The 14,449-nt window shown below is 43.3% G+C and overlaps 1 protein-coding gene across 2 annotated transcripts in view; it reads left to right on the forward strand.

The window, feature by feature from the left end:
* FLT1 (fms related receptor tyrosine kinase 1) overlaps positions 1–14,449 on the forward strand; it is a 156,871-nt gene that overhangs the window by 69,026 nt on the left and 73,396 nt on the right. For both annotated transcript variants that reach the window (XM_032765286.2, XM_032765287.2), the window contains exon 11: positions 6,917–7,031. In XM_032765286.2, coding sequence (XP_032621177.1) covers positions 6,917–7,031 — 115 coding nt within the window. The remainder of the gene's footprint in view (positions 1–6,916; positions 7,032–14,449) is intronic.

Here is a 14,449-nt window from a genome sequence, read left to right on the forward strand (position 1 = left end):
AGTAGCCTATTTCTCAAGCACTTGACACAACAGGGCTAAAGCGTGTGTGTTTGTATTCACACACGCATGCACACATCTTAATTAGGTGAAGAGAAAATGGAATTCAAGAGAAACAATTTACTGGGTCTTGTAGCTAAGACATTGGCCCGGGAATCTGCAGCTCTGGATTCAGTCCCAGGTCAGCCAGATTCCCTGTGTGACCTAGGGCAAGTCTCTGGGGATGAAATTCTGTCCCCATTCATACCAATGGGATTTTTGCCACTGACTTCAGTGGAGGTCGGGATTTCACCATTAATGTATCTGTGCCTCAGTTCCCCATCTCTGAAATGGGGATGATAATACTTCCTTTCTTCTACCTTTTGTCAGTCCTGCTTAAACTGGAAGCTGTTTGGGGTCTGGATTGTCTCTTTGTGTTTGTTCAGTGCCTAGCACAATGGATCCCGATCCCCCCAATCACAGGGAGAAGAATTCCTAACCTTTGCCCCCCCCACCCCATGAATCTCCTTGCCACTTAGTGTGGACACTGGGGTCTGATTGTGCCCTGATATATACACTTACCTACATGTGCATACATGGAACCAGCACAAAAGGGTATGAAAGAATCTGTGTGCTGGGGAAACTGATTGCATTACTTATGAGTCTGCTGGCACAGCTCTAACTTGTTTGTGAATTGCTGTGTGTATTGTGTGCTTTCCATTAGTCTGACTCCAATTCTGGTGTAAACCCTCCTAGGTATTTAAGGAAACTAAACTCAGCTCAAATGGAGTTCCCCTAGCTCCAGAGAGATCCAGGTAAAAATAATCATTTCAGTCTCTGATTCCCAAAGAATTGTGGGATTTCCCCAGAGTAATTCACATTTTTGGTTACAAATAGGAGTGCCCCACCTATTTTATATAGTGAATAATTTGAAGAGATTGACAAACAACTACATACACAAAAATGCATAGATGAAGTTAAATGAGGAGACCACAGTGAAACATCAGTTGAAATAATTGGAAGATTATTATGATTTTTCAGTCCCAGCCAGAATGGATTTGTATAGTTCCATTCTTGTCTGTATCTTTTCAAACATCGTTACATATACACAAACTTGGCTCAGGGCTTATATTTAAATTCCACTAAGACTTTTCCCTTTCTGTTACAAGATACCTGCCATTATAAACCAAAGCAGGAGGCATGATTTTAATTATAGTAACTCCTCATTTAACATTGTCCCACTTAACGTTGTTTCAGTGTTACGGCCCTGCTCAATAAGGGAACATGCTCATTTAAAGTTGTGCAATGCTCCCTTATAACCTCATTTGGCTGCCTCCTTGTAAGATTCTGTGGAAGAGCAGCAATGTTACAAGGGAGCATTGCACAAGTTCCACTTCTCCACCTCCTCCCCCTCCCTCCCAGTGCTCCCTCCACCACCAAACAGTTTGGTGGCACTTAGAACTTTCTGGGAGGGAGGGGGAGGAGCGGAGATGCAGGGCTTCCCCACTCCTGCCCCTCCCTCCCAGAAAGTCCTAACCGTCAAGTGCTGGGAGGGAGGGAGAGGAGCAGGGAAGCCCCTCATCTCCACTTCTCCCCCTCCCTCCCAGAAAATCCTAAGCCCCACTAAACAGCTGTTTGGTGGTGCTTAGAACTTTCTGGGAGGGAGGGGGAGGAGCGGAGATGCAGGGCTTCCCCACTCCTGCCCCTCCCTCCCAGAAAGTCCTAACCGTCAAGTGCTGGGAGGGAGGGAGAGGAGCAGGGAAGCCCCTCATCTCCACTTCTCCCCCTCCCTCCCAGAAAATCCTAAGCCCCACTAAACAGCTGTTTGGTGGTGCTTAGAACTTTCTGGGAGGGAGGGGGAGGAGCAGAGACACGCTCCTCCTCCTTCCTCCCAGCACTTTGCGCGTAGGACTTTCTGGGAGGGAGGAGCAGGAGCAGGGAAGTGGTTAGGACTTTGTGGGGGAGGGATGTGGCATGCTTTGTGCTCCGGAGAGGAGGTGGAGTGGGGTTGAAAGAGGTGGGCCTGGAGTGGAGTGGAGACAGGAAGAGGCGGGCCTGGAGCATTCCTGGCAAAATCCAAGCCTGCTCTCTGGGGAAGCTGCCACTGCTGCTGCAAAGGTACTTCCTAGTGTCCTTGCCTGCAGCGGGCTGTGCCTGTGTGAGGTAAGCTGGGGCACTTCCCAACCACAGTACTGTACAGTATATAATGCCTTTTGTCTGCCCCCCCAAAAAATTTCCTTGGAACCTAACCCCCCGCATTTACATTAAATCTTATGAGACAATTGGATTTGTTTAACATTGTTTCACTTAAAGTTGCATTTTTCAGGATCATAACTACAATGTTATGAGAGGAGTTACTGTACTCTCCTTTACCTATTGCACAGCTCTAACCAATTCTGCTGGGTTAAACAGTGATACTATGTGGCTCAGTTGGAAATAACAGGGGGGTGGGGGAAGATTAGGTACTGAACTGGCTAACAAAGTCAGGACACTGAAAACCCTTCTCGTTCTGCATTGATATATTTTATTATTTGAGACTAGAATTAGAAGAAGTCTTTCAAAATGTGGCTAACTGGTACTAATGAATTTGATTTTCCATTATAATTGCATTACCATTATAGTCAGCAATATGAACATAATATAATATGTGAAGTCAAGAGAAGCCACGTATGCACATCCCTGGGGAAAATTCCATCCAGTATTTTACTTATTCATTATTATTATTATTCTGGACATCATACAGACATATAACAGAGATAGTCCCTGTCCCAAAGAGTTTACAGTCTAATCATACATACTCCCCTGTAAATTATTCTCTTACAGAGAATAATTGCGACTAGGTTCAGAAACTGCGGACCTATAAGGGATTTATGAGATCTCTGGCATAGCTGATGCACAGTCTAATTCTGATTGTGAAGCTCTTTTCAACTAAATCTTCCCAAATGATGTTTTTCAACAAGTACTTTTATTAAAAAGAGGCCAGACTTTCAACACTGCAGCAAAGAGACATCAATGTATTCAGTGAGGCAAGACTAGGGAGGTGGTGGAATCTCCTTCCTTAGAGGTTTTTAAGGTAAGGCCTGACAAAGCCCTGGCTGGGATGATTTAGTTGAGGATTGGTCCTGCTTTGAGCAGAGGGTTGGACTAGATGACCTCCTGAGGTCCCTTCCAACCCTGGTATTCTGTGATTCTAAGACTACAATTTCACCTGCTTCAAAGGGCAAAAATCTGACAAAGAAACACCTGAGGGACAAGAAAAACAGTTGAAATGAAATCATGATGCCTCACTTGACCGTGACAAGATCCTTCCCCTGCCCAAACTGCAAGAGACTAGATGAATAGTCATTTGTGTACAGAGAGTCTTAAGGTCACTGAATATGTCCTGCAAACCACAGCAATATGGAAGCATTATTGGTCCCATCCACGTTACAACAAAGAGTCCTGTGGCACCTTAAAGACTAACAGATGTATTGGAGCATAAGCTTTCGTGGGTGAATACCCACTTCATCAGACACATGTGTGTCTACATGCGTCTGACGAAGTGGGTATTCATCCACAAAAGCTTATACTCCAGTACATTTGTTAGTCTATAAGGTGCCACAGGACTCTTTGTTTCTTTTTACAGATCCAGACTAACATGGCTACCCCTCTGATACTTGATCTATATTACATTTTCCTCCAATTTAGTTTCCTGTTTTTCAAACAGGATTTTAAAAACACTGTTTTTGTTGAAGAGTGGTGCAGCCAAAGCGGACAGGGGTTAACTTTATTTGAACCATTCTAAAGCCGATTTGTGTCCTTGCGTGCTCTTGAATGAGTTGACAAAACTGTCTTTAATGTTATATCCCATCCACTCACTCAGACCTCCACAAGTGTGCTCACAGAAACTGATTTTTGAAATAGCAAATGGAAAGCATGAGAGAAATGTTTAGGCAGATAGGGCAGGACGTGGGAAGGGAGGTAGGCATTGCAATGCTGAGTATCACAGCACCTCACTTCTTAGTGCCTAGAAAACCACAGGACCAATACTACTATTCACAAAGCCAAGTTAGGCACTAGGCTCCCTATACAATGAAGGGTGGGGGGAGACAGGTGCCTAGACTGAGATCCACAAAGCCAGCTGGAGTGAGCTGCTTAAGCTAGCCAATGGGAACTGCTGACCAGAGGAGTGTGTGCTGAGCCCCGCCCCTCTCTCTGAGATAGGAGCCTAAGGACACCTCTACACAAGAGCTCTCTCGTTGGTGCAGTTAATCTACCCTCCCAAGAGGTGGTAGCTAAATGATTGGGAGAAGATCTCCAGCTGACATAACGCTGTCTACACGGGGGGTTAAATCAGTATAACTATGTTGCTCAGGGGGATGGATTTTTCACACCCCTGAGCAATGTAGTTGTACTGATATAGGTCTGTAGCATAGACCAGCCCTAAGTGTGGGCTGCAGGGAGGCACCTCGCTCTGCTAGCGAGCTTTGAACAGGAACCAGCCACCCGGTGGCAGCTAGCTTAGAAGCCTAAGTCACTTCTTGCAGGAATTAACTCTGGGCCTGCCTTGCTCCCCACAAAATGGTTGGAGGAGGAGGTGGTGGTACCCTCCTTATAATTTGTACCAGTGGTTAGAGCACTCACCTGGGATATGGGAGACCCAGGTTCAGTTCCTCCTTCTCTGCCACAGGGGGCAAACTGATCTGAGGGAGGAATCTCCAGAATAGTGTGCTAACCGCTGGGCTATGGCATGTACTGATGTGGGGCTGTCTCAGTCTCTCCTGTTGAAGCTGTTCCACTGTGGATAACTACTGAACAAATCATTGGAGCAGGGCATCTGGCCCTGGGGTCTTCCACAACCCAGGTGGATCCTCACAAGCACTTTCTCTCCCTCTGCCCCCAATGACTGTTCAACTGTGGATAAATTCTTAAATAGTCATTAAGCCAGCAAGAGAGAATGACTCTAGCCTGATGGTCAAAGAAAGCATCTAGGAAGTGGGAGATTACCCCCACCCCTTCAATTCCTTTCTCCTCCTCTGGTAAAAGGAATAATTGGGTCTAGGTGTCCAACATCCCAGGTGAGTGCTATAGCCACTGGACTAAGCATTGTGAAGGGGACTCTAATACTTCCTGGCCTCATCCAGCCAGATTTTGAATGAGCCTTGAGGTGGTAAGCATGCTCAGAGGCTACCTACTAGATCAAACACTGCATGTGACTTAGGCAGCTGAATGTCTATCTTCTCCCAGTTTGTGAATTGCTCTGGGGTTTGGTACAGGACAGGTGTCCAGATGCCTGGAGCGGGGCAGCAGTGCGTATGCCCCATGGCCTAAAATTTAGGTGCCTAGGGAACTTTTACTGCAGAAAATCAGAAGCCAAATGAGTTTTGAAATGATCTACAGGGTTAGACATCAGCCAAGCAGCAGTTTTGTGTTGCAGTGGAAACTTAGGCACCTAACACTGGCATTTAGGTGGCTGAGTTGCTTTGTGGATTGCACCCGTAGCGCACACCTGCCATCCCAATCCTCTCCATCGCTTCCCCCACCCTCCACATGAAGGAGCATGACCCTTCACTTCGGTAAGATGGCTGAGCCATCCCTGCATCATAAGGAATTCTTGGGGCAGAAAGTCAATGATGTCCAAATTAGTTAATGGATCATCATTCTGAAAGGTTGTTAAATTAGTTAACATAATATTAGTTAATGTAATATTACTCTTGATGTAATGCAAAACATTTAAAAATTATTATATGGTGTAAACCATTATCAGGATACAAAAACAATGAAGGAAGCAAGCAACATTTAGAGTTCTTTGATTCTCTGATCAGTTTAGCAGTAACTGTCAGTGCCAGTCAAGTGGTTTTAAAGGTGACTTCTCCAAACCGGTTGATGTACATATGAATCCAATTTGCTGATGAGCATTAAGTGTGTTGTATTTAAAAACTTTAATGTGTTTGAAGAACATATCAAACTTGAAAGAGCTTTTACACAAATGAAGGGGCAAGCTCTACCTTTTAAATTGAGATTGAACCTAATAGTTAAAAATATAGTTAGATGTTCTGAGAAAACATTTGAGATGGACAGAATGTAACAAGTATTCCAAAGTGTTTATTTCCATATGTACCAAATTAAGCTTTGGAAAACAAATTAGTTCCACCATGACCACATCTGAATGTTCTGATTAAAAGGCAGTTTGTAGAGTAAGGCATTAATCTAATATGATTTTAATTCAGCTTTTTACAAAAATGTTTGAACCCCTTTGGCAATTAGACATAACTTTTTATTTTGTTAATTTGTAAGATTATTTGGTTGTAGTTTTATTGCCCGTCTAGTAAACAAGAAGTCACAGCAGTAGATGTTTTGCCATTTGTAAATTGAAAGATAACATGTGGAAGATAATCTGTTGAAGCAAAGAAAATTAGAGCTTGTGACATAATTTTTTATGATAACCAAAAGAACCTGCACATAAAGAAATTGCATTGGAATAGTTTTTAAAAAACTGATCTCAGAAGTTTTTAAAATTTGTCAGCATTTTAAGTCTTAAAATAATACAAGTAATAGTTAAAGCTAAGACTGAACCAGAATGATGGGCTTCAAACTTTGGAACACTAGAATCAGAATACTGAGCCCAACAGTCCCAAATTTTGATTCAGTTCAGATTCTGGTCTACATTTGAATTTCACCCTGAAGCCCAACTCTACCGTGGGTCAAACAAGAACACAGAGTGCAAAGAACCTTCACTCATGGGGGAAGTTTGGATCTGGATCTGAACTTCAGCCTCCAGCCCATATTTGCTAATGATATCAAGAAGCATAGATGTAACTGGCAGTATATCAGAGCCCTTACAGCTCCCATTGACTTCCCTCAGGAGCAGCAAGTGCTTGGGACAGCTACTTCTTCTGAATCAACTGTTTATTCCACACTCATTTTGCTAAGAGAAGCACTTGATTTCTCTTGTCTACAGGTATGAAGTTTGCTCTAACACTGAGGGACCTTTCATCTTGAAAAGTGGCAGCAGCAGAGGAAACAGAATCCAGAGCATCGCTCAACACATGGCAATGATAGAGGGGAAGAATAAGGTATGGTTGGGGGAGTCAAAATACAACTACGATGCTAAGGCACTATCTGAGACTATATTTTAAGAGATCATTGAGCTAAAACTGAGGAACTGAATGACATGGTATTGTAAATGTTTTAAATTTGAAGGACTGTGTACATGCATATATCACACACACACACACAGAGTTTGGTTTTTATTTACAGATATAGGGCCTGATGCTGCAAACAGGTACTTTCTTCTGTGCCTAGTCCTATTAAAGGCTTTGGGACTACGGATTAGAATAACTGTTGGTAGCACCGGGCCTATAGGCTTTGTGAGAGCTGAACATAAGCATGAAGAGGCAACTTATAATTACAACTCACAATTCATTTTCTGTGTGAACATTTAAATTTTCGCTTTGATGCTGTCTGGGAATTTGACAAAGACATGAAAGTGTTAAAAGACCAGTGAGAACATAGAGCGCCAATGGGACCAATAACTTTACTAGCATTATCTAAAGTTACACTTTGAGTAGGTTTGTACCAAAATGTCATGTGGTATTTACTCTATTTCATGCCATTGTGAAATTTTTCTTATTTTTGATAAGAGCATAGCATAATCTGCTCTCATCACAGATATAATACTAGTTTATAGGAATACTGCTCTAGACATTTTTAAAAGGTGTTGAAAAATTGGAGAGGGTTCAGAGAAGAGCGACAAAAATGACCACGGGTCTGGAAAACTTACCTTACAGTGAGAGACTTAAAGGATTAAATGTTTTTAACCTATAGATGAGACACTTAAGAGATGCCTTGAGCTGATGGTGGGATAGCTCTTTAATCTAGCAGTCAAAGGCATAGTATGATCCAACAGGTGGAAGTTGAAGCTAGACAAATTCAAATGGGAAGTAAAGGTCCAGTTTTTAAGCTGGGGGTAATTAATCATTGGAACAGCTTACCAAGGGATGTGGTGAATTCTCCATCATTTGAAGTCTAAATAAAGACTGGATTTCTTTCGAAAAGATGCTCTAGTTCAGCCACAAGTTATTGAGCTACATGCAGGAATCACTCAGTGAGGTTCTGGGGCCTGTATTATGCAGGAGATGAGACTTATGATCACAGTGGTTCCTTCTGTCCTTACAATCTATTAACATAGTTTGCCACTAGAAAAGCTAAACACTGTATCTGGTCTTACAGTCTAGTTTGACATGTGGCAATAATGGCAGATAGTATTACAAAGAAGTACAATCTTATCCTAGTGCCTTTAATTCCCAGTAATTGTGAAGGGCTTCATAAGACTTCAGGTGACATACACAAGGGCCATTGTTCTCACTTACACTAAGGCTGTGTCTACACTGTGTTGTAAATCCCAAAGTGGTGAGTCTTGGTCTATGGATTTGGGCTTGTACTACCACACTGAAGACAACAGCATACATATTGTGCTACCACCCACTCTGAGCTTCAACTTGAGTCCAAATGCCTGCATAGCTGTTTTAGCACCATAATATATGAAGACATACCTATCTCATAGAGCTGGAAGGAACCCTGAAAGGTCATCAAGTCCAGCACTTGCCTTCACTAGCAGGACCAAGTACTGATTTTGCCCCAGATCGCTAAGTGGCCCCTATGAGGATTGAACTCAGAATCCAGGTTTAGCAGGCTGATGCATAAGCCATTCAGCTATCCCTCCCCTGGCCATAGCATGCCTGTGAGTCTGTAGATCTGGGCTCTGATACTTACTGCCACAGGATATAAAATGCAGTGTACACATACCCTTAGTTCCCTTTACTCTGCTGTGGCAGTATAAAAGTGTTTTATAGTGTGTGAATTATAGCTAAACCCACGTTAAGACCCCTTTCCACTGTCAGACCAATATAAATGGGGATTAGTGTAACTGAGAATCAGGCCTGGGGATCATGTCTTCCACCACTACTGTATTATTTATATGCTCCCATAGGTGTTCATGGCACTGTACCAATAAGAATGGTTGCTGGCCCTGAGGGGCTCTTAGTCAAATTCAGTCAGGGACCATGCAAATGATTAAGGATAGAGGCAAAGCTGGGAGAGGCTAGAATTGGAAGATTACATGAAAAACATGGTTTAAGGAGGGTTTTGAAAGAGGAAAAGGAAGTCATTTGGGGCAGAGGAAGAGGGAAGATGTTCCAAGCAGGGATACAATGAACAAAAGCCAGTGAGAACCTAATTATATTCCAGCAGGCATCTAGCCATGCTGAAAGTGGTCCTACCTGGCCACCAGACATTGAATCAGCTGTGCAACAGCCAGACCTAATCTATTTGTGTGTTGTGCTTTTTGGAGACAGTGGAAGAGGAGGGGCTTAAATGTCAGGCCAAATTCCATCCCACGGCAAATAAATTCCTCCCTGGAGGAACATGCTAATAATGGATCCTTGATGCGGGATTGCAGAGTTTGTTTGAAATCTTTGGCAATCAGCCATTTTTTGAAGCATGCCCAGAAATGCATCTGAAATGATGATTCCTGTGTATATGTATTACTGAAAGTTTTACAATGAAGCACAGTTGTTTTCCTTATCTATCCAACATGCTGTTAATCCCAGAATGGACTGTGTGGTATTGCTTTGTGGTCATGTGTCTTCACTAAAAGAATAGCATTTAGAAGTCACCAGAGTTATCAGTTACTACTACACTTTTTCATACATTTTAGGTATAACACTGATAGTAAAAAGGGAATTGATAAGGCGGCTTCTGTAATTTTTATGATCCATCTGAAGCACAAATCATCTTTTCTTGAAATGTGCTGGTTAGCTCCAGCCATCAGCTCTGCTAGGTCAGTGTATGTTCTCTTTGCCTCTGAAGAATTGCTATTCCCAGGCCTTAGAGCCCTGCTTGGCTGAGAACAGATAGCTCTTCTAAACATAAAGTGCTCTCTGGCCCTTGGCATAGTTTCTTGCCAAGTCTTACGTTGCTTGATTTCTACATTCGTGGCTGACATAGAGTGGTCAGACATTTCTGTTGCCAAGGCAGGCGAGATTGTGCTTTGCTGTCTTTGCAGTCAACTTGTGTAGGATTAGAACCACTGACATATCTAGTTAAAAATTTCAGTCATTGTGTCCCAAAGCAAAGTCAAAGTGAGGCAGTTGGGACAAAATCTTCCTGATTGGGACGAATGTTGAGCCCATTCACAGAACTAAGCAGACTGGATGTGACATTTCATCATAATGTCAGCTGTTACTTTTAAAAACTCTCCGAGTACTTCTGAATACCTTCTGTACTGATACATCCATGTTCCTACTATTCCTATTTCCAAGCATAAAAGGTAGTATAAAAAGAAGGCATGAAGCTCAGTGTGAGAAGTAGGCAAAGGCAGCACTTAAAGGACTGAGTGGAAAGTTGGATGGGATGATGCAAGGAGGAAAGAGCTGAGAGGTGAGCTGGGGTGGAGCTGGGCACCTAAGAACAAAGATCTTAAAACTGATGTGAAAAGACGGAGGAAACTGGTGAAGGGACTGAGGGATGGAACAACAAACATGATTAGAGCAACTTGAAAGGATAGTTATTCTGGATAGAGTGGAGAGAGGAAAACTGAGACATGAGGAGGCCAAAGATGGTTACAGTAATTAAGGCAAGAGATGAACAAGGCATGTTCAAAAGTTTACTTTTGATAATCAAGGTAAGTGTTTGGGTCTTGCCTAAGGAAGAGTATCCAATTCTGTCCACACTGTGTGTAAATAGAGCATTAGAGCCGTATCAGGTGATGGTTCTTATTGGTTTGGCTTCTTGTTTCAGTGAGTTGCTTTGTTGTCTGTATGGAAATATAAATGCAACCTCTAGTTTATTATTAAGTTTAAGTGCCCCCACCCCCAAGTTTGTATGGGTAAAAGAACACAGGAAGGTTGTGCTACATTATTCATTTAGTGACAGGAAAACCATGGTCATGACAGTATTTTAGTAACATTTCCGCTGAAACCTCTCTAAACAGACATTGAGAAACTTGAGTGGTACCATGGAATAAGTCAATGATGTAAGCAATAATACTTAATCATCAAATAACTGTTCAAGTGATTCAATTCCCACACCCAAAGTTTTCATTCTCATGTTGGACTTTCCCATTGATTTTCTACAGTGTAATAACTCACATTATTTTTAGATTCTTAGTATAAACTGATCCATTCAGTTCTTAAGAAACATCAGTTGTGAGTGCTCTCAGCTAAAATTAGGACTATATTTCATGCAGTGCTAATACTGGCAGTATCCTTAACTGGAGCAACAACTCATTGCAAAGGCAATATGTGGGTGACCTGAAATTAAAATAAAGTAAGAAATGGTGCATTAATCTATGTGTGTGTGTGTGTGTGTGTGTGTGTGTGTTGCCTGACACTTCCCATTATAAGATCCTGTTTTCAGTTGCATATGGCTGCCAAACTTCAACTGTTTGGGCTGAAATTTTTCAAGCCACGTGTTTGCCACGGGATGAATTTGTTTTTGAACTTTACAGCCAAAACAGTTCAGCTGTTTCCAAGAATGAGGCTCGGGAAAATACATTGTTTTCCCCATGTTAAAAAATCCTGGCAACCTTTTCTTTCAAAGGCTCTAACACCCTCATGCTTTGGGGTAGGGACCTGAAATATGGCAGAGATGGGGGCTTTCTTGTGAGAGCTGTGCCTTTTGGCGTTCCCATGAAAATCTGCCTGAAATTGGCCAAGCTGTAAGCCTTTTATAAAAAAAAATCAAAAAAAAATCACAGTTTGCACATGTGCAGTGGGTTTTCACAGCTAAATTCCCCAAAGATGTCATGTGCACAGGGTATGCTTCAGCCCAGGGCTAAGCAGGACTTTCCTTGCAATTGCAGCTCTGGGCTTGTGTAGGCTGTGCTGGATACAGTCATCCAACCGAGAGTGGGGAGATTCTATGCTTTGCATTCAGTGACCTCCTTCCAGCCCCACACACCCCGCTAGGACCAGGCAGTGTGGAGGAGAAAGCTGCCTGATTCAAAGGGAGAGGGGGCAAGGTGCTGGGAGTGAGGGCAGAAACTGGGGTTGAAGGCTGGTGGGCAGGGAAGAGGGAAACTGGGACTGAAAGTCTAGCAGGGTGAGGAGATTGGTCTTGCAAACTGGAGCAGAAACTAAGACTGAGAACGAGTGGGGTAGGGGGTAGGAGATAAGGAAGGAGGAGAGACATATCTGACAGAGAGCCAGGGTGTGTGGGAATAACTAGGACTGGCTGGGCAAAGAGATTGGAACAAGGCCCCAGGTGGTTGGGGAGAGGAACACTGAGATTGGACAAGGAGCTCGGGAAGGAACATTTGGACTGGGAGCCAGTGGGGATGGCAAATGTGGGTGAGGGGGAGCATGAATGGAGGCCAGAAGGAGAAGAGAGACCAACTGGCTGAAGAATCAGTAGTGGGGGAATGTATACTGTCTGGGCAAGGAGACTGGGGTGTGTGGGGGGAGGGGGGCTCCAGGCTTTTTGATGCCCCAAGCAAAAACAAAAAAACAAAAGTGGAGTGCTGCCCCTTGAAAAGAGCAACTCCCAAAGGGCTGGAGCACTGCCCCATAAGAAGTGCCACCCCAAGCACGTGCTTGGAACGCTGGTGCCTAGAGCCAGCCCTGGCAAGGAGACTGGGAATGGAGAGTCTGGAGTAGTAAGACTAGGACTTGCTAAGCAAGGAGACTGGGATAAGAAGTCTGAGGAGTGGAGACTGAGACTAGGTAGGCAAGGAGAATGGGACTGGGACAAAGAGCGAGAGTTAGGGAAGAAACAGAATAGGGACAGGTTGGAGCAAAAGAGACTGTTCCCACTAGAACATGCTCCCCTCCAGAGACTGGAATGGAACAAAGATCCCAGAGTCTCCATTCCTCTGCTGCCAGCAAATAGCTGTGAAGCTTTCTGAGAAAGTGTGTGTCTCATCTCCATCTAGTGCTGGTCTGCTGGTCCACATAGAGGATGACAACCTACTACAGCTGTCAACTGCTGTGTTAGCTCAAGCGTCAGATGTCTGTGCTATGGCTCAAAACTCCAGCGCTGCTGATGAAACCATGGCGCTGTCAGTATGATCCCACAAGACAGAACTACAGTTTTTTCAGTTTGTTTTTCTGAAAAACGAGGAATTACACACACACAGACTAAGTTAGAAGAAAACCATGAGCACTCAGAAGTTAGGAAATGCCAGAGCTCAGGCCACTTGTGCAACCTTAATTCAGCCCCCTTGTGTGTATTATGCGTTTGATACAGTCTTCAATTACATGATCATATTCTAGTTTTCCAACAGGACTCCTGCCTCATGGGGCGGGATGAGGATGAATCAGGACTGTGTAGTGAAGGAGACTCTTGTTTGTAAGATCCCTGCTTCATTTTCTGCAGAGGTCTGTAGGGAATGAGGCAGAGGGTTCCAGAAAGAGAAGAGGTGGTTTCATGGTTAAGGCAGTTGAATGATGCCTTAGGCTACGTCTAGACTACCCGCCATATCAGCGTGTTAAAATCGGTCCCCGAGCGCGCTTATATCGATTCCGGAACTCCACCAACCCCAACGGAGTTCCGGAATCGACATGGGGAGCCGTGGACATCGATCCCGCGCAGTGAAGACGGGTGAGTAATCCGATCTTAGATATTCGACTTCAGCTACGTTATTCATGTAGCTGAAGTTGCGTATCTAAGATCGATTTCCCCCCGTAGTGTAGACCAGCCCTTAGATAACTGTATTACGTCCTTTCCTCTACCACAAAATTTCTGTGTGATGCTAGTCAAGTCACTTAAGCTAAACTTTTCCCAGGTGGCCACTAATTGTGTGTTCCTCATTTTCTGGGTGTCTGATCTGCAGAAGTGCTGAGTGATCTCGGCTGTGATGAAGTCAATGAGAACTGTATTTTGTACATACAGTGCTATGTAATGCTAAGTACTCTGATAAATCAGCTCCTCAGCATCTCAAATTGGGCACCCAAAATTACTGGATACTTTGAACCCTAAATTCTTAGTGCCTCAGTTTCCCATGTGTGAAATGAGGATAGTACCACCCCCTTGTCCAGGGGACTTGTGAAGATTAATTCAAGTTTGTGAAACACTCAAATGTTATAGTGATGCATGCCAGAGAAAAGCCCATGAGGAAAGTAGTGATTCTGTCTTTGGAGCAGGATTGAATAATGAGCAGTAAATAAGGCATGGGGCCCACACATTGAACAATGAGGAGAAAACAAACTATTGAATAAACTGCTCATTAAGTGAGCATTGTGCACTGAATGACGCAGGGCTCCTCTGGAAAAAATTGTATGTGATCATGTAATTAAAAACTAAATCATAATGCATATGTACAAGAGGGCCAAATTAAGGTTACACAGGAAACCTTAATTCTGGAATTTATTAACTTTGGGGTGTTTAGCTATGAAACCCTGATCATTTTTAAAGTAGTTTTTGATGTGTGTGTAATATATGATTTAGCGAGAATCAATACATGACCATGTAGTGTGGTATGGTATGAAGGTTTTAT

Source organism: Chelonoidis abingdonii, chromosome 1 (genome assembly GCF_003597395.2).
Source record: "Chelonoidis abingdonii isolate Lonesome George chromosome 1, CheloAbing_2.0, whole genome shotgun sequence".
In the NCBI taxonomy this organism is placed as follows: Eukaryota; Metazoa; Chordata; order Testudines; family Testudinidae; genus Chelonoidis; species Chelonoidis abingdonii.